Raw genomic sequence first — 22,840 nt, 5'->3', positions numbered from 1 at the left:
CGAGTTCCAGGTCAGTCAGGACTGCATAGTAGAGTGCCATTTAAAAAAAATAGAAGTATAGTAACAACAGTAACTAAACAAAAAGCACGTGCCAAGCACTTCATTACATTGCATATGGACACCAGGTAGCCACAATTTTTTTCCAGTGAAGCGTTCTGTGTGTGTGAGAGACAGAGAGACAGAGACAGAGACAGAGACAGAGAGAATGCCCTTTTCTGTTTGGCCTCAGAAGAACTGGTAATAACAAATGCTCTACTCAAGAGGAGATTAAAATAATTTTCCCCTTTTAATTTTGCATATGAAAACACACTTCAAAGGAAATGCTTCAGTTTGGAGATTTTTAAATTTTACATTTCCTTTTGCAGCCCTATTGCCTAGCAGATTTAAGCTCCAGGTTAGGGGAGAACCCATTTTATAGGTAAGACATGGCCATGAGTATTTTCATAGGCATTCCAATCACCCTTGCTACCAGACTTTCTTCTCCCTCCCCTCCACACACACAGCATGCCACTTCAATTCAAAGTGTTAATGTTTCTGTCAGGACTCTAGTGGGAGTTTCCGGTGACAGGTGTTGGCAGGGTCAGCTAGTGTGGCTTTAGGTTACGAGGGCATTCACTTTAAAGAGGTTCCCTAACGAATATTCTGTGGCAGAAGTGGTGAGAACTCGGACTCCTCCTCCGAACCTCTTCTTAGAAATGCAGCTCAGAAAAGACAGGACTCTGGCCCTCAGTCTGGGGACCCAAACAGGTGTTAGCTGTTGGTACAATGAGAGGTCTGCTCTGGTGGCCTCAGTTGGCCCACTCACCCATTCATTAATGGTGGCCCTGCTGGTGTGTCCAACCTCTGTAGTTCACATATTAAGAACAATCAGCCACATTTCAGGGATGAAAGGTCTAATACAATTTATCAGTGGTGGTATGACTTAGTTTAAATTATAAAATTAAGAATGATTTTTATAATGGTTTATGAGTAGTATAAAAATTAAAAAATAAGTCAGGTGGCGGTGGCACACGCCTTTAATCTCAGCACTCAGAAGGCAGAGGCAGGCAGATCTCTGTGAGTTGGAGGCCAGCCTGGACTACAGAGTGAGTTCCAGGACAGCCAAGGCTACACAGAGTAACTGTCTTGAAAAACAAAAAACAAAAACAAACAAACAAACAAACAACCCTCAAAAATAACCATAGAGGATGTATTCTGGTTCAGTTAGGTTCAGTGGGGTTCGGACTAATTGGACCTCACCACGTTTTCATTATAAATGCCTGCTTCCACAGGCAGTCAGTGTTCTAGCTTTGGTGATGATTTTGTAGTTGAGCAGAAAAGTATCACAGCCAGTGTTTGTTTGCTTGTTTGTTTGTTTGTGTTGGCATGGCATGGCTCCTCGGTGCTTCTGCGTTTGTGCATTTGTAGGACGGTGGACTGGTTTAGTGTGGCTCTCCAGAGGAAAACTCCCTTGATTTTCCATCTTGAATGAAACAAACTTCTTCAAAGTGAAAGACTGAAAACTATAGCCCACCTATGTTTAATCATTAATAGTGAGCCCTTCCATGAACTTAGGTCCTGATTTTGGAGTTTGGAATCTGACCTTTCCCCTGTAGATAAACACTGTTGTCGCAGATTCTGAGAAGGGTCACTTCCTTGCTGGCTGCCATCAGGAGAGTCCGCTTCTCAGTCACTCCTGGGAAGTGGATGTGGTAGAGGGTAGCCAGGCAGCATGATCCTCTTAGCTGTGTTCTTCCTCTGCTTCTTCTCCTCATACTCTGCCTCTGTTAAAGGTAAGTGTACGCTGCCTTTTCCTAAACTTGAATCTCGTGTGTGTGTGTGTGTGTGTGTGTGTGTGTGTGTGTGTGTGTGTGTGTGTGTCTATGCTGGAAGAGTTCCTAACTACACCCTTTTTGAAAATATATAAGGTTGAAATATCTGGGGCTAAGTAACTAAGTGGAGATGAAAAAACTTCATTTTTAGCTCTATTTTACGAGAATGGAGGTCTCTTTTCGTTTCAGCCCGCCATCCCTCAGATCAGTGTGTTTCTGGCTTCAGTTTTCCATTCCTGGAAAAAGATTTGAGCTATTGTTACCTGCTGCTGGTGGACACACAGAAGGCAGTGCCTTCATTTGAATTGTAAAACAGGATTTATAAAACCCAGTCCCGAAATTTCCTTCTAGTTGCTTAGCAATGGACACCAAGAAGAGTCAGACCCAATGGGGGGAAAAAGACATTTGATTGCCAAAGAGTTATGAATGAAATGGCAAAGCATATATGGAATTCTGCTGGCATTCAAAAAGAATAGAATAATCCAAGTCAGTGAATTAAAGAAAATAAGGCAGTATGATATGGATTTAAGAAATAAGACATCTTTAAATATAGTGTTACTAGTTAACAGTTTCTGTTTTAAGATGAAAATCACTTTAAAAATATGTGAATTGAGTCCTCGGGGGAGGCTTTGCCCTGGAGGAGGTGGGAATGGGGGGTGGGCTGGGGGAAAAGGGAGGGGGGCAGGAGGGGGGAGAACAAGGGAATCCGTGGCTGATACATAGAACTGAATGGTATTGTAAAATAAAATAAAAGGAAAAAAAATCCCAAAGACAATGCAATATATGTGTGTGTGTGTGTGTGTGTGTGTGTGTGTGTGTGTGTGTGCGCGCATGTGAATTGATAACATCAGAAAAAAAACAAGAGGAGAACATTTCACAGGAAGGGTTTCAATGTCATGTTTCAAATGTATTGATAGGAAATCTTCTATGAATCCACCAGCTTATAGGCTCTTTGGGCTTCGGATTGTTGTCCCGTATAAAGCTGTCACTTTTTATAATTCATAAAGATACACTGTTAAAAGCATCTTATCTCAAGGTACCCTGTTATGGTAGGGGGTCATGTCTAGTGGTGTGTACTGGAGTGAGTGACATAATATGATCACACACAAACTTTTAAAATCTGTTTGTAATCACTGTGACTTGTGACCATAAAGTGAATGTGAAATTTCTACATGGAAAAGGAATAGCTGTTACTACAGCAAGATATAGAGGGTTAAAATTCAGTTATTTCACCTGGGCAAATAGATTCTTAAACTAGAGGGAATATTTTCAGCACGTTCGAAAAGTGTTAGTGTTTAAAATACAACCCTTCCTTAGGTGAAAAACTAAAACTTTTAAATCATATTTGACTTGAAATTGTTAGAAAGCAGTGTTTTATTGTTTGTCTAATATGATGTAAACAGTATACTAACCCAATATCATGATTATTTTGAAAAAAAATGGAGATATAGTAGTTACTGTGTCATCTTTTTTAATTCCCATTCTGTAAATGAAAAACAGCAAGCACACACACCAGCAGCATGCAGGCATGCCACCTGCGCATGGGGAAAATGTGACTTAGAACATGACAGCTTGTTGTGTACAAACTCAATGACAAATACAGGTTTTCAGGACCCAAAGCTTGTGCAATTGAGAGGCTGTCTTTGAGAAAACACCGCAGAAATATCTTATGCTTCCAAAGGTTACCGAGGAAAGATAAGGAACGTGCACAGATTGCTAGGGCCTCTTCCAAAGTCTTCCAAGGACCTGGGCGAGTGAGGGGCCCGGGGCTTCGGCTTCTCTTCCCGAGTTCCTTTCTTTCAGTTCAAAGACTTTCTTATACTAAATATCACAAGCATCCAATACAGGCCTTAATACAGGACTCGGTTCTCTCCATCTACCTGGAGTAGCCTTCGGGAGTAGAGGACCGTGATTTGATGGCAGATTCTTTGCCCTCACAGTGATTGATATTTAACAAGCAAATGACATGAGGTGGCTCTACCTTCTTGCTAACCATAGGATGAAGGGTAATGTGGAGGGCAGTCTAATTTATTGAGTGTGGACTCCAAAGCCCCAGGTTTTCCCTGGCTGTTACTGATTGTAGCTGGTAATAGTGGAGCTGTTCTCAGCACTGACTTGCTTTTTTTTTTTTTTTTTTTTTTTTTTTTTTTTTTTTTTTTTGATGTAGGGCTTTTACTTTCTTTTTGTTTTGTCTTTACCGAATATTAGCTTCTTTATTGCTAATTCCTCTCAGTCCCTGACCCCACCCTTATTTTTAATCCATTTGCACTAATCACATCCCATCTCTCCTTCTGCCTTACACTTTTCTGTCAGATTCTCAAACTCTTTGATTTCTTCCCGTATCTCCAGAGCACATCTCCTGGAGCCTCACCCTAACTCACCTCTGCTTTGCCTTCTTGCTTAAGCCAAGGAGCGGTGCTATTACAGCGCCTTGACCCTTGGAACAAAAATGCCATCTTGTCCACTCTAAAGAGCGGTAGCTAAAAAAGTAACCTTGGAGCACAACCTAGCCATTTGGACCATCTGAAACTCAGCATCTGATGAAACAGACCCTTGAGGACTGTTGAAAGTGGTAGGAGAAGCCAATGAAGATCAGGCCCTTCCTGCTCTGGCCATCATTGTCATGGTGCAGTCAAGAGCTGATCTGTCCTATGCTCCTTGTTACTGGTAACGTAAAAGCTAAAAAACATCAGCATAATAGTTTTGAAAGCTATGGACTTTAAGAAATAGTCCCTCCTACACATTTTCCACAGTGATTTTCATCAGAAGGCTTCTTCACGTAGTCCATAAACTCAGATTTCCTAAAACCCAAACTTCAGAGTCTACATGTGTGTGGGATTGAACTTAGAGTCAGTCTTTGTCAGCTCTTATGTACTGCTCATCTTTCACAACTGCTGTGAGGATTTGATAAGACAGCATGTGCCCTATATGGAATTTTATAGAGCGCGCGTGCATGCGCGCGCACGTAGGTCCAAAATATCCTTCCTGGCAACAAAGTAGTGTTTGAACTGCTGCAGAGCACCCATTTAGAATACAGAAGAGGTGGGAAAAGAAGAGGTTGAGAGAATTATAGACTGTGTCTCCTTCAAGGTCTTTGAACTCCATCTTCCTTCTATATGTCCTGTCCCAGGCTTGGCTGACTTGGGGTTTGAACTTTGTTTTGTGTGGTGCCATCTCTCACTCATCTGTCACTTGCCTCTTCTGGATTCCTACTGAAACCTGTGTCCTCCCTTTGAACCTTTGTCAGATCATGGCCCTAGAATGAGGTCAGAACCTCTTTCAGCTTCCCCCTCAGCCCTATGGACTTGACCCCGAGTCTCCCTGAAGCCGAGGCACCTGTTGAACCTCACCTTCCTCTGCTGTATTCTTTAAGTAGTCAATTCCATTTCTTTCTGCTTTTGTGTCCACATGAGCCCTGTTCAGGGCCTTTGCCCTTGCTGCTCCTTGTGAGAATGGAGTGGGAGGAGCAGAGTATGACTCTTGCTACAGATGTACACGTGGCCAGCCTCAAGCTGACCTTGCCTCACAGAGATCTACCTATTGCCTTTCCTATTGGACTTGTCTCCAGTAGCATGTCTGTCATTCTATGGTGTTTGCTCATACACTCATTCTATCTTATTTTCTAGCTCCTCATCACATAAGTATTAGCTCCATAAGGGGAGAAAATTTGTCTCCTTGTTTATTGGCATAGCAGTTGACCTAGAAAATTGACCATGTCCTAAGAGTTTCTCAGAGCATCATTGTTAAAGGAAAGAATGAATTCCTGGCTCCTTTCCTAGGAATGAAAGAGAAATCAATCTAAAATTTAAGAGGTTTGTGGTAAAAGTAAGAGCATGATCTTTAGGACCAGATAGCTATAGTTCCCATCAATCACCATTATTAATTGCCCGAGTAATCCTGGGCAAAGGGTGTAACCTCTGTGCCCTTCAGTTTTCTCATCTAATGAAGAATAGCAATGCCTATCTCAGAGCCAGATGTGGTGGTGCAAAATTGTAATTCAAGCACTTGGAGCAAAAGGCAAGAGAAAGAAGGGTTCCAGGCCAGCCTGGGCTACATAGTGAGACCCTGTCTCAAACAAGACAGAAAACAACAACAGAAAAAGACTGAGATGATTAGATTTTTATGAATGTCAGCACACATAATCTTGAGGCAACATGTCTTGGTCTCTTTTTCCTGGAGCCTGTGCAGTTGTTGCTAGGGGTGGGTGGACAGAAGCTGATGTAGACCAGGCTGGCCTCCTACTCACAAAGATCTACCTGCCTCTGTTTCCCAAGTGCTGGGATTGAAGGCATGCAGCAGTACACCTGGCTATGTACATACTTCTTAGGGGAAAGTAAGTTATGACTTCCTACTAGAGTTTACTGGCAAAGCAACCCCCGTGACACCAAGTAAGAACATACACACTGAATCCTTCTTGACTACATCTAGGGAGTGACATGGAAAACAATCAAAACCAGCTTCTGTGATCATAAACTCTGTGTCTGGGAAAAATTCAATCCTTACCCTTTGTGTGTCCTGGGAGTGAGTTAAACTGAGTTGGAAACTGTGTGAACTTCTCCTTTGTGTGTTTTTCTTTTGGCTCCCAATACTGACTTCAATGCTATTTGATATTAAATCCCCCTGTCCAGATTTAAGCTGGTCTTAAGATTTTATGTAATTAATTGTCTTTTTTTTTTTCAGGCACAGTTAATTTAAACCTATTTATAGGTGACTCTTTAATGTTCCATTTTTCTTTAAAATATTATTGCACAATAATATACCTGGGTATAGATATTTATTTATTTGTTTACTTGGGTTTTTGATACATGGTCTCACATTGTTGCTTAGGTTGGCATGGAACTCACTATGTAGTTCAGGCTTGCCTGGAATCATATTGCCCAGACTACCCTCAGCCTCATGGGCATCTTCCTGTCTCAGCCTCCAAAGTGCTGTGATTATAAGTATGAACCACCACAACCACCACTGAAATGTTCTTTGGACAAGTTTGCTAATTAAGCTTAGAGAGAAAACTACAAAGAAAAAACTTCTTTAAATGCAACAAGTATGCCAAATGAAAGAATGGCCTTTTTGATGACTAGCATTTGTTTGACACTCAGCTGTTGGAATTAAAAATTCATTAATTATAGTGCTGTAAAGATGGAACCGTGCTTTGGTTAAAAGCACTTGTTGCTCTTCCGGAGGACCTGGGATTGGTTCCCAGCATCCACATGGAAACTTACAACTGTATTTAGCTCCAGTTCCAGGAAATCCAGTGCCCTCTTCTGGATCCCTTGGGTACTGCATGCATTTGGTGTACATGCAATGCAGGCAAAACACCCATACACATAAAATTTTAAATAATTACAAAAGATCATACTGAATTTGTAAAGCAATTCCTGTCAAGACCTCTGCTTGAACTTACAGTCAAGTGATTGAAAGCAACATGACTGTTGTTTTAAAAACTATCTTATGTTCAACCTGGGCAATGTGAAGATGACTTGATAGTTGATAAAAACAATGGTTTTCTGAAATGGAAGCTTGTTTGTATGTTCATCAGTTAACTTACTTATGTGTGGGTTTTAAGCCGATGCTTTTAGTCGCTGGAGAAGCACATCCTCTTTGGTTCAGCAGGTGCTAGTTAAGCTCCACTGAGCCTCAGTGAACTGGAGAACGCAGTGGTGGTAAGACAGTATGTTCTCAGGCCTGACAAGTGCCTGACGATTGGAACTTGACCTGTGCCTGTCCTTTAATGCAGGTCACACAACTGGTCTCTCATTAAATAATGAACGGCTGTACAAGCTCACGTACTCCACTGAAGTGTTTCTTGATGGGGGCAAAGGAAAACTTGAGGACAGCGTGGGCTACAGGATCTCATCTGATGTGGACGTTGTGTTACTGTGGAGGAATCCTGATGGTGATGATGACCAACTGATCCAAGTCACGGTGGGCATTTTCTATCCGAATGAAGCAACACTGCACTACACTAGGGTTCAGCGATGTTAGAAACACATCATCCAGCAGCACTTGTTTTGTGCTATTGGATATACTTGGCTTGTTATCTTTCACAAAAACAATTGAAGCATCCATAATTTTGAAGATGTTGCTAATCAATAGTGAGTTTTCTCCAAATTGTTGAAGCAGGCTGCTCCGTGCTGCTGAGTAACTGAAGTCTGACCTCCAGTTCTATATATCATCTTAATATGAATGGGGACATTGTATTGGAATCCATTCAAAATGTCCTGGAGGAAGGAATTTGCAATGCATGTCATGTAAGGAACCATGGAGACTGAAATGGAGATATGCTAGGAGAGGCGTCATTTAACGGGTAGAATTACTAATGAGGGACAGGGCCTCTTATAGAAGGAACCAAGCATTCCACAGAATGACAGTGTTTGGTCGGCCATGATGATTTAGATCTGTGAGACTTTTTCTAATGTTAATATATTGTAATCCTACTTTCCAAGAACCTAATGGTAATGGATTCCTTTTAAAGTTAGTTGCTCTTCTGCAGGTTACTGTCAGATAGGCGCACTGGATCAAGTACGTGGAACAAATAGCTTTTTATAGTAAGATGTGTTGCAGCCCCGTTGACAACTCACTGCCATTTCTTTGGGTGTTTCTAGTGGTTGTTGTATTTTCAAAGTTGGATCAGGACATCACCATGCATTCCTCTGAGTCATTATCCCTAGAACAGCAAGCGTCCCTGCAGAAAACATTGCCTGCATTCATCCTTGTTCTGTAATTCTGCTGCTGACCTTCACTTTATAAACACAGGAGGCAGAATGGGCAGGAATGTTTCCAGACACATTACAGACAGGGAAAGGAGGAGGTAGACAGCCACTGTTTAAAACCAGTGAGAAAAGTGCCAGTGAGACAAAAGAGCCAGATTCAAGGCACATGTATTATAACTCAAGGTCACAGAGTTAAGTGTTCTCACCTTCAACTAGTTAAAATAGCTAATGTTAAATACCTTCCGTTTTAAAGTCAAAGCACTTGTCGAGTAACGTGAGTGACAAGTCCTGTGAATCAACGTTTGAAAGGATGACGACCTCGGTTGGTCTCCTTTACCACTTCTTTTTAGGAGGCAGATGTGGGAATGTTTTCCTAACTGTGTTCTTTTCTTGACTTAGATGACAACTGTCAACGTTGAAAATGTGAACCAACAGAGAGGAGAGAAGAGCATCTTCAAAGGCAAAACTGCACCGAAGATCCTAGGAAAGGACAACCTGGAGGCGCTGCAGAGACCTATGCTCCTTCACCTGGTCCGGGGGAAGGTGAGCCTCGGGCTTTCTTCCTGTTTCCTGCTCGGCCCCCTTTCAGCGGGTCGTGCTCTGAGGGACTCATTGTTACTACCTGTTTTCAGTGGAATCATTTCAAGAACTGAGGGGCAAAGGCTGCTGAACAAATGTCTCCAGAGAAAATCAAACCATGCTCTGAATTCTATTTCCTACCCAGCTTCTCTCTCTCTCTCTCTCTCTCTCTCTCTCTCTCTCTCTCTGTCTCTGTCTCTCTGTCTCTCTCTCTCTCATTAAAGTCATTGCAATAGAATGAAGTATTGGCTTCTGGATGAGAAACACTGCTTTTAAAGTGCATCTCTTATTAGCTATTAAACTAGGAAGGATTACAGAGCTATTGTAACACAGAAAATCATTACAGCATGTTAGGAAAGTTCAGGAAAGTAGGCAGATTAGAATGAAAGGTAAAAGTTTAGATAAGTAATATTAATGTGTGAGGGTATCTGTCTGGGCAAAGCACAAAACTGACATCTTCCTGCGTCATGTTGAAGACACAGCAGCTTTCAAAATATTTAGACATTCTTTAGAAATATGACTTGAAAAAGCACTAAACAGAGCAAAATGATGAATGGATATTGTAATATCCATCTAGAAGCCCAATAAGGAAATTCTGTAAACTTTCAGAAGTTTTACTTATGATTTAAATCTAACCTATTTTATAGTCCTACTGTGTTGGAACTGAAAGCAATTGTGAACAGTAAATGATCAGGCATTCCACATTCTAGTTTAGGAAGGTTTGGGTATCTTATTCACAAAGGAAGATGTGAGCTCAAGTTTAGTCATGAGGTAGAAAACAATAGGGAGATAGGGGAGTTACAGTTGTCATTTTACATGTCTCCAACGGTCAACTTTCTACCTCAAAATAATGATGAGAAGTACTGTAAAGCAAAAATGCCAGAAACCTCTTTGCAAAGCAGGATGCACATTTGTTATGAAGTACTCCAAGAAGGGCTCAGAGGCAGGCATGTGCTACATCACATAAACTCTGAAGCCCGGTCTCTCAGAAAGCCTTTCTCTTTCTCCACTTCTCAGAATCTCTCCCTTGATTCTAGCTTTGTTCCCATGTCCTGCTTTCTTTTATAGCAGTCACACCCTCTTGGTAGGCTGGAAACAGCCATGTGACTTCACCCCACTCTTGGTGCTTTGGAACCCACTCATGGCCTCCCCACTTCTCTTTTAGCCATCCACATTCATTGCTAAGTTACAGCTTTCAGCAGAGAAAACGCCCAATCCTGTTAATATTCCAGCCCCTCCACTCTCGGCTCCATGTCTTTCTTCCCCTTCCCCAAAGTGTCTCCACCTTGTCCTGACTGGTGTGTCCATAAAGCTTTTCCTAACCTCTTCCAAGCCCACCACCCCTTGAGTGCGTTATAATTCTCTGTCTTCTGTCCACAGTAGCAGCGGGTTTCTCATGAGCAGCATCACATCTTTCTCTTAGTGCATTCAGCAACTTGATTATAGTGAAAATTCAATGAATGTTTGTAGAGTAAAAGGATGAACACGAAAGTTGATGAGAAGCTAAGTGAACCAGTCTTGGCTTATGATTCAGTTAGTGATAAGTAAAGGGAACGCCGTGCTTACGGCGTGCTGAGCTCTGCCTGACCACACCACAGACATTGTCTCCTGGGCTAGTCACAGACCCGGGAGGTTGCTGCTGTGTTATACTCCTGTGGCAGATGAGGAACTGGAGTTCTGAGAAGTTAAGAAAATTTCCAAAGGCCACAGAACTGACAGGTCACGAAGCTGACACTTGAAGCAGAGTCTGTGACCTCCCTTCTGTGTGCCACTGCCCTCTCATCACCCTCCTGGGTCGACTTGGAGAATTCTCTGTTTTATTTTTCACTGTATGCATTCACTTACGTGATTTGCATATGGCTCAACTTTATTAACACAGAACACAGTTAGTTTCTTCTCTGGACCTCCAAAGTGGCAAGCTTCTTGAGTCCATTAAATATTAATTGCATTTATGGTCTTGACCACAGCCTATCGTTTTACAGTGCCTTTGCCAGAAGCTGAGTGCAAAGTCTTGCCGCGCACACACGTAAGAACTCAGTGCCTTCACTGTTCAAAGGCTGCACGCAGCTGCCACATCACTATTTCAGTGACACCAGTGTGCCAGCCCAACGGGAGGTGATGATTTGCTGGAGCCATGGGTTAAAGTACATCATTATATATCTCTCAATTGTACAATAAAGTACTTGGGAAAGGCTTGATCCTGTAGACTAAGAAGTCAAAGGGAATTTCCAGCCACATCGATGTTAGAAAGGTCATTGTCATTTCAGATTACAAGGAGAGCAGCTGCACAGGCAGGGGACCTGCTGATGGACAGCTTTCTTGGAGGACATTTCTGCCCTAGGCCAAATCTACACAAGACTTCTGGGATTTCAAGGGAATCTTTTTGTTTTTCCAGAGCCCCCTTTCTCTTCTCCCCATTTACAGCTCCCATATTTACATTAGGAAAGAACCCAACAGAATACTTAGATGCATATTCATTGTGCATTTTCTGTTTCCCACAATCACTCATTGACCATATGGAAGTGCTTGGGTACCATCTGATTTTGTCCACATTCAACAAGCTAAGTTGGGAACATGGCAGTTACCTGTTAAGTTCATTAACACTGACAAATGAAAGCTTCTGTTTGGTTTTGGTCTCTGTACTGATAAAATTAAGTTTGCCTCTTACTTTGCATTGTTTCCTGGTGTGAATCTGCTATCTAAACCTGGCTTTTCAGCTCCTGCTCCCACGCTGACCCTGCTTTTCAGCCGTGGGTGGTCCCTGTCAAAATCACCCATGTCTTCATTTGCTTCTGTCCCGTACTTCTTAACTGTGCTCTGTCTTATAGTTCAATATCAAAGATAAAATGGTGAATCCCTGTTTGTAGGAGTCAGTTCAACTTATTTTTGTTGTTTAGGCAAGGATGTAAATTTGAACTTCTGTTACTGAGTCCATGAATTATGGGGGAATCTTCTTCCTAAGGGAAAATACAGTTCCAAGGGAAAATGGCCCCAGATTTCACCACAGGATGCTGGGTTCTCCTTCCTGGCAGTCTGCCTAGTCTCACTCTCAGTTTGAGTTCCCCATGTGGAAAGCTTAGCTTACTGTTCTCTGGACTCTGATGACTCTGCATTCAGATCGGAGGCCTGAGCACTTGGGTATTTAGAATTCATTTCAGAACTAAATGAAGTTATCATCAGCTTTATCGCCCGAACACCATAAAACATACTCAGTTCCTCTTGTGAAATAGTGAATTTAAGATTACTTCTATGACAGTCACATGGGTCAAACTTCAAAGTTCCAGTTTATGAAGATTATCATTGTTCAGTAATTTGATGTTTGAATATGGATAAGGATGTCATCTTTACTTTGGATCAGATTGGTCTGTCCTAGAAATAAACAGTTTCAGCTTCTGAAATAACAGCCATACAAAGGACAAAACAAAAGGTTGTCTACTTTTCTAGTTGTAGGAAAACAATAAATATCAATAGAAAAAGCCAAACCTTTTTGGCTCTGTCTCTGGGTTTATGCTTTTCAGATTACTGAGTATGACTGTTCCTGCTAAAGGAAGGAAATCCAGTTTATAGTATAGAGCATCAGAGAGCCAGCTTGGATCTGAGAAGTTGCCAGTGGTTTGTTTGAGAATATGATCCCTGGATTTTCAGACAGTGAGGTCACTGTCACAGGTCCCTTTTAACCAGCACAGACAACACAATTCCAACACTGAAGGATTAGACAGGGGAGTGACTAAAACTGACTGAGGATACAGTAGCCAGAAAACCTGTCACTAGGCAGAGTGTGTCTAGGAAGTAAAAATAGAGAGTTGAGGCACTTGGAAAGCTGATTCAGGCACAATATTATCTCCTAAGACATGAGAAATTTTTAGGTAGGCTGAATTATTCAGATTAGTATTAATTAAATTCATCACATTACTGAACTTTAAATTCTATGTTTGTTTGGTTGGTTTTTGAGAAATAGGAAAGCGTTGGGAATTTGGGGGGCAGAAATGCTCTGCCTCAGCTTGTGTAGACCATAATAATTTTTACAGGGAAGGTGTGTCTGTCCTCTGCTTCTAAACCGTGTGATGTGCTTGAAGTCAATCCAAGGTGAAAACAATAAGCTGTCCTCTAAACACTTCTCTTCACTTTTTTGCACTGTTTCTTAAAGATGGGCTGACTCATTAAAATGATAAAAGATACAGTGCCAATAAATGTCAAGGGTAAAACAGAGCCAAGTCACTTCCTACTCCGGCCAAATCACTCTTCTCATTTCAGCCTTTGCCTACCTTCTAGTGAGAACCATAACCAGTAGTCATGGGCAGGCTGCGCAGTCCAAACAAGCCCGCCGGTCCTCCACCCTCTGCACTTCTACGCAGAGCAGCAGCGATGCTCAGGGACACTTGGGCCATCTGGGTTCTCTTCATGGGCGAACCTGGGCGCTGTCAGAGCCATTTCAGGAATCTGAACTGCCGTTTGTGGCGATTGTCATTCTCTTCTAAGAACCTTTCATTCATTAGTTTGTGTTTCAAGCAGAATTATAAGAGAAAAGTATGTGATGTGAACAAAAGGAACGCTCTAGTTTTTCTTCCTTGCACAGCCCTGGTTTTCCACAGAAATCCCCGACTCTGTAATGACCATCATGTTCTGAACCATCATTTTCGGCTCCTATGTCCCCTTTCCTGATGGCCTAGCTTCTTAGAAATAAAACCTGCTTCTTTTCACAAGAAAGAAATCACAGCTTTGCGCTGACAGTATCTCACACCATCAGTAGAGGTGAGAACCCGGCCCTCCAGATCTGATAAGCAGTGTACCATCGCTTCATTTTTGTTTCTCTTTCCCTTTAGGTCAAAGACTTCTACTCCTATGAAAATGAGCCCGTGGGCATTGAAAATCTCAAGAGAGGCTTGGCTAGCTTATTCCAAATGCAGTTAAGCTCCGGAACCATCAACGAGGTACTTAGTGATGATTCTAAGAATTCAGCATCCTGGTGAGGGGAAGGAGTGCTCACCTATAATCTCAGTTACTTGGGAGCTAAGACCAGACTTTGGGCAAAGGTCCTGAATAACTTAATGAAAACCAGCAGATCTCCACCACCCTCATAAAATCTGAGTATGCACTTGTGTGCTAGTACCCTGTGTAGCAGACAGAGACAGGTGAATTCTGAGAGTTCACTGGCCAGCCCTGCTGACCCAAATGGTGAGCTTAAGTTTCAGTGAGAGAACTGGTCTCAAGAGGATAAGGCAAAAAGTGATGGAGGAAAACACCTTATGCCCTCTAGGTATGGCCTACATGTATGCATATGGATGTTTACATACAGACAGACAGGTGTACATATATGCACACAGGTGTGCACACATGCATTTATCACATACATAACACACACATACCTCCCAAGCAATAATAAAATCTAATCTAAGAAGGCCTGGGGATATGGATCAGTAGTAGAGAGCTTGTTGAACATTCATGAGGCAGTTCAAGCCCCAGTACTACAAAATAAATAAGTAGGCCAATGAATAAGTCAATCAGCATCTTGTCAATAAGCATATCAAAATTGTTTGTAAGAATTTCTGCCTGTTGAAATTCTACAGAAAATTAAAAGTGCTGTTCTGTTTTAGAAAAGTTGACTTAAATTAGGTAGTCAGATCTCATTTACATATGAAATTATTTATTGATTAAAAACAGAGTTAAGGAATTATAACCAATTATATTAAAGGGACTTTAGATAATTGTTATATATGCAGAAAACTTTGGGGGATCCAATGGTTTCTAGGTGTCTCTGTCCTGCTGCCTTGTGGGGAGCATATTAAAAATACGTTAGCCGGGCGGTGGTGGCTCACGCCTTTAATCCCAGCACTCGGGAGGCAGAGGCAGGCGGATCTCTGTGAGTTCGAGGCCAGCCTGGGCTACCAAGTGAGTCCCAGGAAAGGCGCAAAGCTACACAGAGAAACCCTGTCTCCAAAAAACCAAAAAAAAAAAAAAAAAAATACATTCCCTGGATTTATCCCAAGGATGCTGAAATTGTAGACAAGCGAAGAGCTGAGCATCTGCAGTTTAATAATCTCAGATATTTGGAATGCAGTGTCAGTGTGCAGAATCACTACTTTACCCCAAGTCCCTAATTCAGTAAAGAAATAGAAGCGAGTTAGAGAATTCATAGGTCTCCAGCTATCACATCTGAGTCAAGCTGTACACAGTTTTCCTGGTCTTAGTTCACCCAGCCCATGGGTGGAGGGCCGAGGGAATGCGGCTGGACTGCTTGCTAACACAGCAGCCGGTGTGGTGCCAGCTCAGGGCCAAGGGGAAAGCTCGGAGGAGCGGAGCAGAGTCTGTATTGGGATGTTTTCGTCTAAACGCAATTTTTTATTATGAATGGCAATAAATTTAGTTAATCCCACGAGTTTCAAGAATTTATGACCATATTTCTTTGTTAAAATCACACACCATCTTGCTACAGCCTTTAAAAACACCTCCCCCTCCCTAGATAATTACCCATATGACCAGAGATTTCAGTTATGGTCAGGCAGTTTGTCCAAATCCTAAACTCAGAGAGAAGTAGGAATTGCCCATGGTTCCTGGGACAGCGGAGGAGGTGTTTTAAGACTCAATGAAAGAAAGTGAGAGTCAGTGTCCTGTAGGAGCCCTCCAGGATTTCTGTCCTTTTGTTTTGTCCTCCTGGGGTGGGGTGGGGTTCTGCCGTGGCATATTAGGAGCCCAGGAATCAAGCCTCTTCCTGGGAGAACACAGATGGTCCACACGACATCCCAAGCATTACGCTCTTACTTCCTGCTCCAGGTAGATATCTCTGGGGATTGTAAAGTGACCTACCAGGCTCAGCAAGACAAAGTGATCAAAATGAAGGCCCTGGATACATGCAAAATCGAGAGGCCTGGGTTTACAACACTGAACCAGGTACGTAAGGCAGATACTGCTTTCTTTGGGGCATTCGATAATGCTGTTCTATAGGGATTTAAATAGTAGGAAAGAACAAAGCAGTGTAACTTGAAGACATTTATCATTTTTAGTTTAGGTTACATTTTCACATGTGCCAAATGAATCGATATTTAATGTGCTGTGGGTGTGGGTGATGGGCAACGGTGTCAAAGAGGCACTCTGTGGAAAATCGAGAGAGGGCTGCTCTTTGACTTACATGAAGATTAAGAATAGCTACTTTCTACTTATTCACCTATGTCTTTACTTATGCAGGTGCTGGGTGTCAGTTCAAAAGCCACATCTGTCACCACCTATAAGATAGAGGACAGCTTTGTCACAGCTGTGCTTGCTGAAGAGACGAGGGCCTTTGCCGTAAACTTCCTACCAAGCATTGCAGGAACAATAGTATCGAAGTAAGACAATGCCAGAATTCTTATTTTCCTTCATCTATTATTATGTTCAACTTTTTCTCCTATACATTATTGTATGTGACTTGTAAATAGGAGTGTGTGTGTGTGTGTGTGTGTGTGTGTGTGTGTGTGCGCGCGTGTGTATGCATGTACACATGGATTCTTTATTTCAACTGAATTCCTTGAAAAAATTAAATTAAACCTGTTCACCGTCATTTTTCACACAATCTAGTTATGTATACAAAACACTAGTTTTTCCCATCTATTGATGACAGATGCATTTCTAAGAGAGCATATCAGAAAAAAGTCACTACTGAGACCATTTTCTGGGAAATAAGCTTTGCTGACTGTGTTGGCTCACAGATGACACGTGATTGCCTTGAACGTGATTTTTCAGAAAACAGGTCTAAATTCAGAAGGGCTGACACCCCATGTCTTGTTCAGCACCCAGGCAAATTTTCTCTTGGCACGATATTTTGAAAGTCTAGACTTAAACTTCCAAGCCTTTGAATAAGATAGTTACACCAGAAAAATTACATAATTTTGTTGGGGTTTAAGGTGTCCCTGGAGATTCTGCAGCCCGAGTGTAGATGGAGTAAGTTAGTTGGTTTTTACTTGCTGAAATAACTGCAGTTTTTGTATTGTTTCCTCTCTCTCACATACAAACATCCATTCTTATAATGTGCTGTTGCCATCTGGTGTCGCACAGGCAGAAACTGGAGCTGAAGACGACTGAAGCAGGTCCCAGGATGATACCCGGGAAGCAAGTTGCAGGTGTAATTAAAGCACTTGATTCCAAGTACACAGCCATTCCCATCGTGGGGCAGGTCCTCCAGCAAGCCTGCAAAGGATGCCCTTCTGTAAGTGTGAGCAAACGGCACTGATGCTGGATTGTAATTGCCCATCACCCCTTCTGCCTGCCCTCCATTTCTCCCTCCTTCCTTCCCTCCCTCCCTCCCTCCCTCCCTCCCTCCCTCCTTCCCTTCCTCTCTCTCCTTTTCTACAGTAAAAACTTCAGCTAATTCTATAAAGGAATCAATCGTTTTACTACAGATAGCAGGTGATTTGCCACACAGTTAACAGTCACTGATAGATTTTAACATCCTATGCAATGAGGTTAAAAAAAATACTGAAGTGGAGAAGTTAAGTTATTGGCTTGTTTCAAAGCTGAAAGATGCCACTGACTAATATAGAAGTTATTATATTTTCAAAACCATTGTATGATAACTATAATGTGTAGAAAATGACCTTTTTCTCAGTACTGCCCATTAAGCATAGATGCAGTCTCTGAACAGTTCATATCCCAATAACAGCATGACACTGGATTTCACACAAACAGTACTTTAAGAAGAGTAGGGAGCTCAAACTGTTTGAAAAGTTGATTTTCAGTGAGGTTCAAGTAAGTTAGAAAATGGTGCAGCTCTGCGGTAGATCTCACTTTGCCCCTCCCGAATACCAGATACCCTGCTGTTAATTAAAGTTCTGCACACCTTCACTAGTGTGCCCAAAGCCTGGCCTCAGATGTAGTTATGACGACAGTCATTGGGGGACCAACACCTCCAAACATCGGTCCCTCAAGTTCAGCACTGGCAGACAAAATGGCGCTGTGGAGGCATGGCCCCCAGGGGAAGCGGGCTGCTGTATTTCCTTCTAGCTTCATACAACCTATGAGATGATCTAGGTGACCATTGTGTTGTGGAGAACAGCTCCCTTTGCAAACTGTGAGCTCAGAATGAAGGGGGGCTGCACTGCGCCCGTGTTTTGCAGCTGGCGGAGCACTGGCAGTCTATCAGAACACAGCTGGAGCCTGAAAACCTGTCCAATGCCAAGGCTGTCAGCAGCTTCCTGGCCTTCATTCAGCACCTCAGGACTGCCAGGAGAGAAGAGATCCTCCAGATTCTGAAGTCAGAGAAGAAAGAAGTGCTGTAAGCCCCCATTGTTGCTCGGGGTCATCTGTCAGGAAAATGTTCTTACACTGTTACTGTCTTTTAATTATTTTTTAAATTGATTTACTTTATGTGTTTGAGCACTGCTACATGTATGTATGCACATCATGCATGTCTGCTGGCCCTGGAGGTCAGAAGAGGGTATTGGATCCCCTGGAACTGGAGTCACAGCTTGTTGTGAGCTGCCATATGGGTGCTGGGAATTGAACCTGGTTCTTCTGCAAGAGCAGCAGTGCCCTAAATCACTGAACCATCTCTCTAACCCTGTTTTTTGTTATATAAGAAGGACCCCTTTCAATCTTCTATCCTACCTCCTTCTGCTGGTCTGCACTCTCTAACTGCTGTGCCACAGGTCAGTAACAATGCTCACTTGTCCAGAAGTACATCAGTTTCACACTGATTCTCATGATGATTGTTTTGTGTCCATGAGTCTAAATTAGTACAGACTCCAGTTTATAATCATGCTCTGAAACGGGGGTTGCCTCGCTTCTATGGAATTGTGTTCTCAAGCTACTAATCAATTTTGTTTGTTTGATATATTTTGAGACAAAATTTTGCTCAGTTGTCCATGCTATCCTGAAATTTACTATATAGCCCAGGCTGGGCTTAAACCTGGGTTGATCCTCCTGCCTCAGCCTCCTTAGTGTTAGGATTACAGGACTGAGCCACTATGAGTGTGAGCTCAGTATGTAGTATTTATATTCATATTCATTCATATGTCCATTAGTGTGAAAAATCAGTTAAAATTTTTATCATGCCCAGACTCAACTAACCAATGATATTTTTTATGACTAGTTTTTAACTAGAATTTCTCCATGAAAGACAATAACACATTTGTTGTGGATAAAATAGAGCTATACCATGGTGTCTTTTTTATTTTTAAAGGGAAAAAACTTCTCTCTTACATATGAAGTTAAATAGTTATCCATTTTCTATCAATAATAGTGCTTGAGTTAAACTAGGCGTTTGAGGAATGTGTATATTTACACATCCAATTAGAGAAAAGTATTCAATTTGGGACTTCAGATTCTATGTATTACTCATAGAAAATATTTTGAGCTTAGTTTATGATTTTATTTACGTAATTTTAACTTAGAAATCTTGAAATTGTGTTTGTTAGGCAAGTACAGTGTAGTAGTTTGTGTGTTCTGAGAAAAGAGCGCGAACTAGGGAGGTCAAGGAGAATGGAGAGGGCTTTGGAGAATGTATTATTCATATTTTTTGTTCAAAGGGAAATGTACTTCCTTAGGAAGCTCACATTAATGGGTGAGTGACAGAGATTTGTAGTAATGTCACTGTAAGTCCTGATGTCTGACGTGACGCCTGCCTTACAGCCCTCAGCTGGTGGATGCTGTCACTTCTGCCCAGACTCCAGACTCACTGGAAGCCATCCTGGACTTTTTGGATTTCAAAAGTGACAGCAGCATTGTTCTCCAGGAGAGGTTCCTCTATGCCTGTGGATTTGCCTCCCACCCCGATGAAGAACTGCTTCGAGCACTCCTTGTAAGTCAGGGATGCTGGGAAAATAATGACCACGGGATGCTAAAATCAAAAATGATAAACAAAAAGCTTCTTTTTCTTCTTATTCTTTTTCTGTTTTTTCTTTCTTTCTTTTTGTTTGTTTTTTGAGACAGGGTTTCTCTGTGTAGCTTTGGAGCCTGTCCTGGAACTTGCTCTGTAGACCAGGCTGGCTTCAAACTCACAGAGATCCACCTGCCTCTGCCTACTGAGTACTGGGATTAAAGGTGTGTACCACCACCGCCCAGCTATAATAACAAAAAGCTGCTTGAGCATAAGCAGGCATTAACAGTGGATCCAATCAGAGAGGAGGCCAAAGAGAGAGCCCACCTAGTATTCACATTCAGAGTTCGCTGGCCTCTTTTCTGTGCATTAATCACTGACAGCACAGCAAATCTTCTCACTTAGCGTCTTTGCAGGCCCAGTGATCAGAACAACCAATGCTTTATGACAGCCTGAAGATTACGGCCACCTATCTTATCATGTGGCAAAGGAGAAAACACTGGAGTGGAGAGTCTATGTGATGCTTCAATAAACAATTAGAGTTATTTTGACTTCAAAAAACTTCATGCTGTTTTTACATCCACATTGATGTCCTTGGTTCATATAAAGACTAGACTAACCTAAATAATCAAATCCCTGAACCCTGAAGGGTTCACAGATGGACTAGATCACCTGGGATCAGGCATTCTAGTAATCCTTGGTGCAAAACTAGACAACACGTTTCTAAGTGTCTCAAAAACAAATTCTGAGTTTGCTGTCTAGAAACACAAAATCATTTTTAGGTGTTTGTTACTTTGTTAACTGAAAGTGCCCCTTTGGAATGCTGAAGTGTTCTGATAACCTATTATTTGATCTCTGTTTGGCTACAGAGTAAGTTCAAAGGTTCGTTTGCAAGCAATGACATCAGAGAAACAGTTATGATCATCATTGGAGCTCTTGTCAGGAAGCTGTGTCAGAATGATGGATGCAAGCTCAAAGTAAGTGCCACTGTCTCATGTCACTGCTGTCCAGACTGCCCAGTGTACTGCCATGCTGCCAACTCAGCCATTCCCCAGCCTCAAACCCGCTCCTTGTTCCCTTTTTGCCCAGCAATCATTCCCATCTCACTTACTTTACAGTTCAGTTGCTCATTAGCTTTCTTGTTTATTTCTGTCTGTCACTGGGATGTAAGCTCCACACAGTGATGAATCCTTGTTTTTCAATACCAGTTGCTTAAATGATTCCTAGTATATAGATTGTACTCAATAAATGCTGTCTAGAAAGCAAATCACCCATTAATCTTCCTCCTAATACATATTTGTTGATAGTCTTCTACATATGTACTTAGGCTTTTTTTTTGTCTTTGTTTTTATTTGTCTTAGACAAATTGTGTGTGTGTGTGTGTGTGTGTGTGTGTGTGTGTGTGTGTGTGCTTGTGTGCTTGTGTGCATGTGTATGTGTGGTGGAGCTCAAACTCGTAGCTTTGCATATGATTCTACTACTGAATTTCATCTGCAGCCTTGCCTACTTTTGAAATAGGGTCTCACTGTGTAGCTCAAGCTTGCCTGGAATTCGCCTAAGCAGGCGTCAGACTCAACCTCCTACCTCAGACTCCCAGGTGCTGGGATTACGGTGTGTTTTCATACTATGCCTCCCCCTGTGCTTTTTTCTAGATATTTTGCAGTTTCAGATCTCAAGTTTAAATCCTTAATTGATTTTGAGCTAATTCTTGTACAGGAGTTAGTTAAGGATACACTTTCATTCTGCTGTATGTGAATGTAGGTTTTCTCAAAGCCACATTGAAGACACTGTTTTCCCCATTGTATGTTCTTGGCATTTTTATGGAAAAAAAATCATTTGACCATTGCTGTGTAGGCTTATTTATCCCAGGTTGATCCCACAGGCTGTTGTTTCTATAAATTTATGCCAACACCATGCCATTTTTATGACTGTGCCCACCCCCAAAAGCCCCCAAGCAACAACAACAACAACAAACCCCCAAACCTAATATATGATGTAGCCTGCAAATTTTCTGTCTATCCTTCAGAAGAAAATCTACTGTGTAGATATTGGATGTGATGTTCAGCTTATGACTCGGAGGCACTTGCCCCAAGTAGAGTTCATGTCAGATGTTTCCTTGTTGACTTTGTCTGGGTAACCTGTAAAGTCCTGTGTGTTTCTTGGGTTGCAGTATGTCTCCTTTCAGATCTCAGATGCTCTGTTGTTGCACTTATGGATGTCTGTAGTTCTTACTGTTCTCTTGATGACTCAACCCTTTACCACAATTGAATGATCTTCTTCATCTCTTTTGAGTGGTGTCCTTAGAGGCTATGGGACTCTACAACTTCCTCTTTGATTTGGAACCTTTTCTGTAATGAGTGCAATCATCATATGTGAGTTTTAGTCATAGGAATTGACTTGCTGCTGATCACCTAGAACTTTGTATCTTTATCATATTTTTGAAAGTATCTTTGCTTGCCTGAGTAGGCTATCAAATATCTCATCTGTTACATTTAAAAAAGAGAGAGAGAAAATAACTCACTTTGTAAGCATAACTAAATATGGAGAACCAAAGTAGATTAAAATCTAGCAATATCCATTAAAAGCCTGTTTTCCTATTTTACAAGGTTAAAATGCTGAATATTATATATAGCCCCCTTTCCCTCATTCTTATTATGAGCAAGCATTCAGTCCCCATTTTCTTCTGCTAAAGAAAGACATCACTGTGTTGTTTTTTCTTCCAAATGCTTGTTATTAAAAACAATATGGAGAATCATTCTTGAGACTCCACAGGGAGCAGCCAAAGATAGAATGCATGATAAGCATTTGAGAAAGGGTCACTAACAAAGGGATGTTAAATTTTGGCAGAAATCAAATTTAGCATTACATCTAAGATATTAGAGCTGGGCGTTGTTGGCGCATGCCTTTAATCCCAGCACTCGGAAGGCAGAGGCAGGCGGATCTCTGTGAGTTCA

At 41.8% G+C, this 22,840-nt stretch overlaps 1 protein-coding gene across 1 annotated transcript in view; it reads left to right on the top strand.

Moving 5' to 3' along the window:
* Positions 1-1,611: 1,611 nt before the first annotated feature.
* LOC114683344 (microsomal triglyceride transfer protein) overlaps positions 1,612-22,840 on the top strand; it is a 38,970-nt gene continuing 17,741 nt past the window's right edge. Inside the window, exons 1-10 of the mRNA XM_028857630.2 lie at positions 1,612-1,772; positions 7,546-7,733; positions 8,921-9,064; positions 13,924-14,031; positions 15,872-15,988; positions 16,283-16,422; positions 17,129-17,279; positions 18,187-18,344; positions 19,700-19,868; positions 20,756-20,863. Of these exons, the coding sequence (XP_028713463.1) occupies positions 1,712-1,772; positions 7,546-7,733; positions 8,921-9,064; positions 13,924-14,031; positions 15,872-15,988; positions 16,283-16,422; positions 17,129-17,279; positions 18,187-18,344; positions 19,700-19,868; positions 20,756-20,863 (1,344 nt within the window). The 5' untranslated portion in view covers positions 1,612-1,711. The remainder of the gene's footprint in view (positions 1,773-7,545; positions 7,734-8,920; positions 9,065-13,923; positions 14,032-15,871; positions 15,989-16,282; positions 16,423-17,128; positions 17,280-18,186; positions 18,345-19,699; positions 19,869-20,755; positions 20,864-22,840) is intronic.

The sequence above is a fragment of the Peromyscus leucopus genome, chromosome 6, assembly GCF_004664715.2.
Source record: "Peromyscus leucopus breed LL Stock chromosome 6, UCI_PerLeu_2.1, whole genome shotgun sequence".
Lineage (NCBI taxonomy): Eukaryota > Metazoa > Chordata > Mammalia > Rodentia > Cricetidae > Peromyscus > Peromyscus leucopus.
This window is presented reverse-complemented; position numbering and strand designations above follow the sequence as displayed.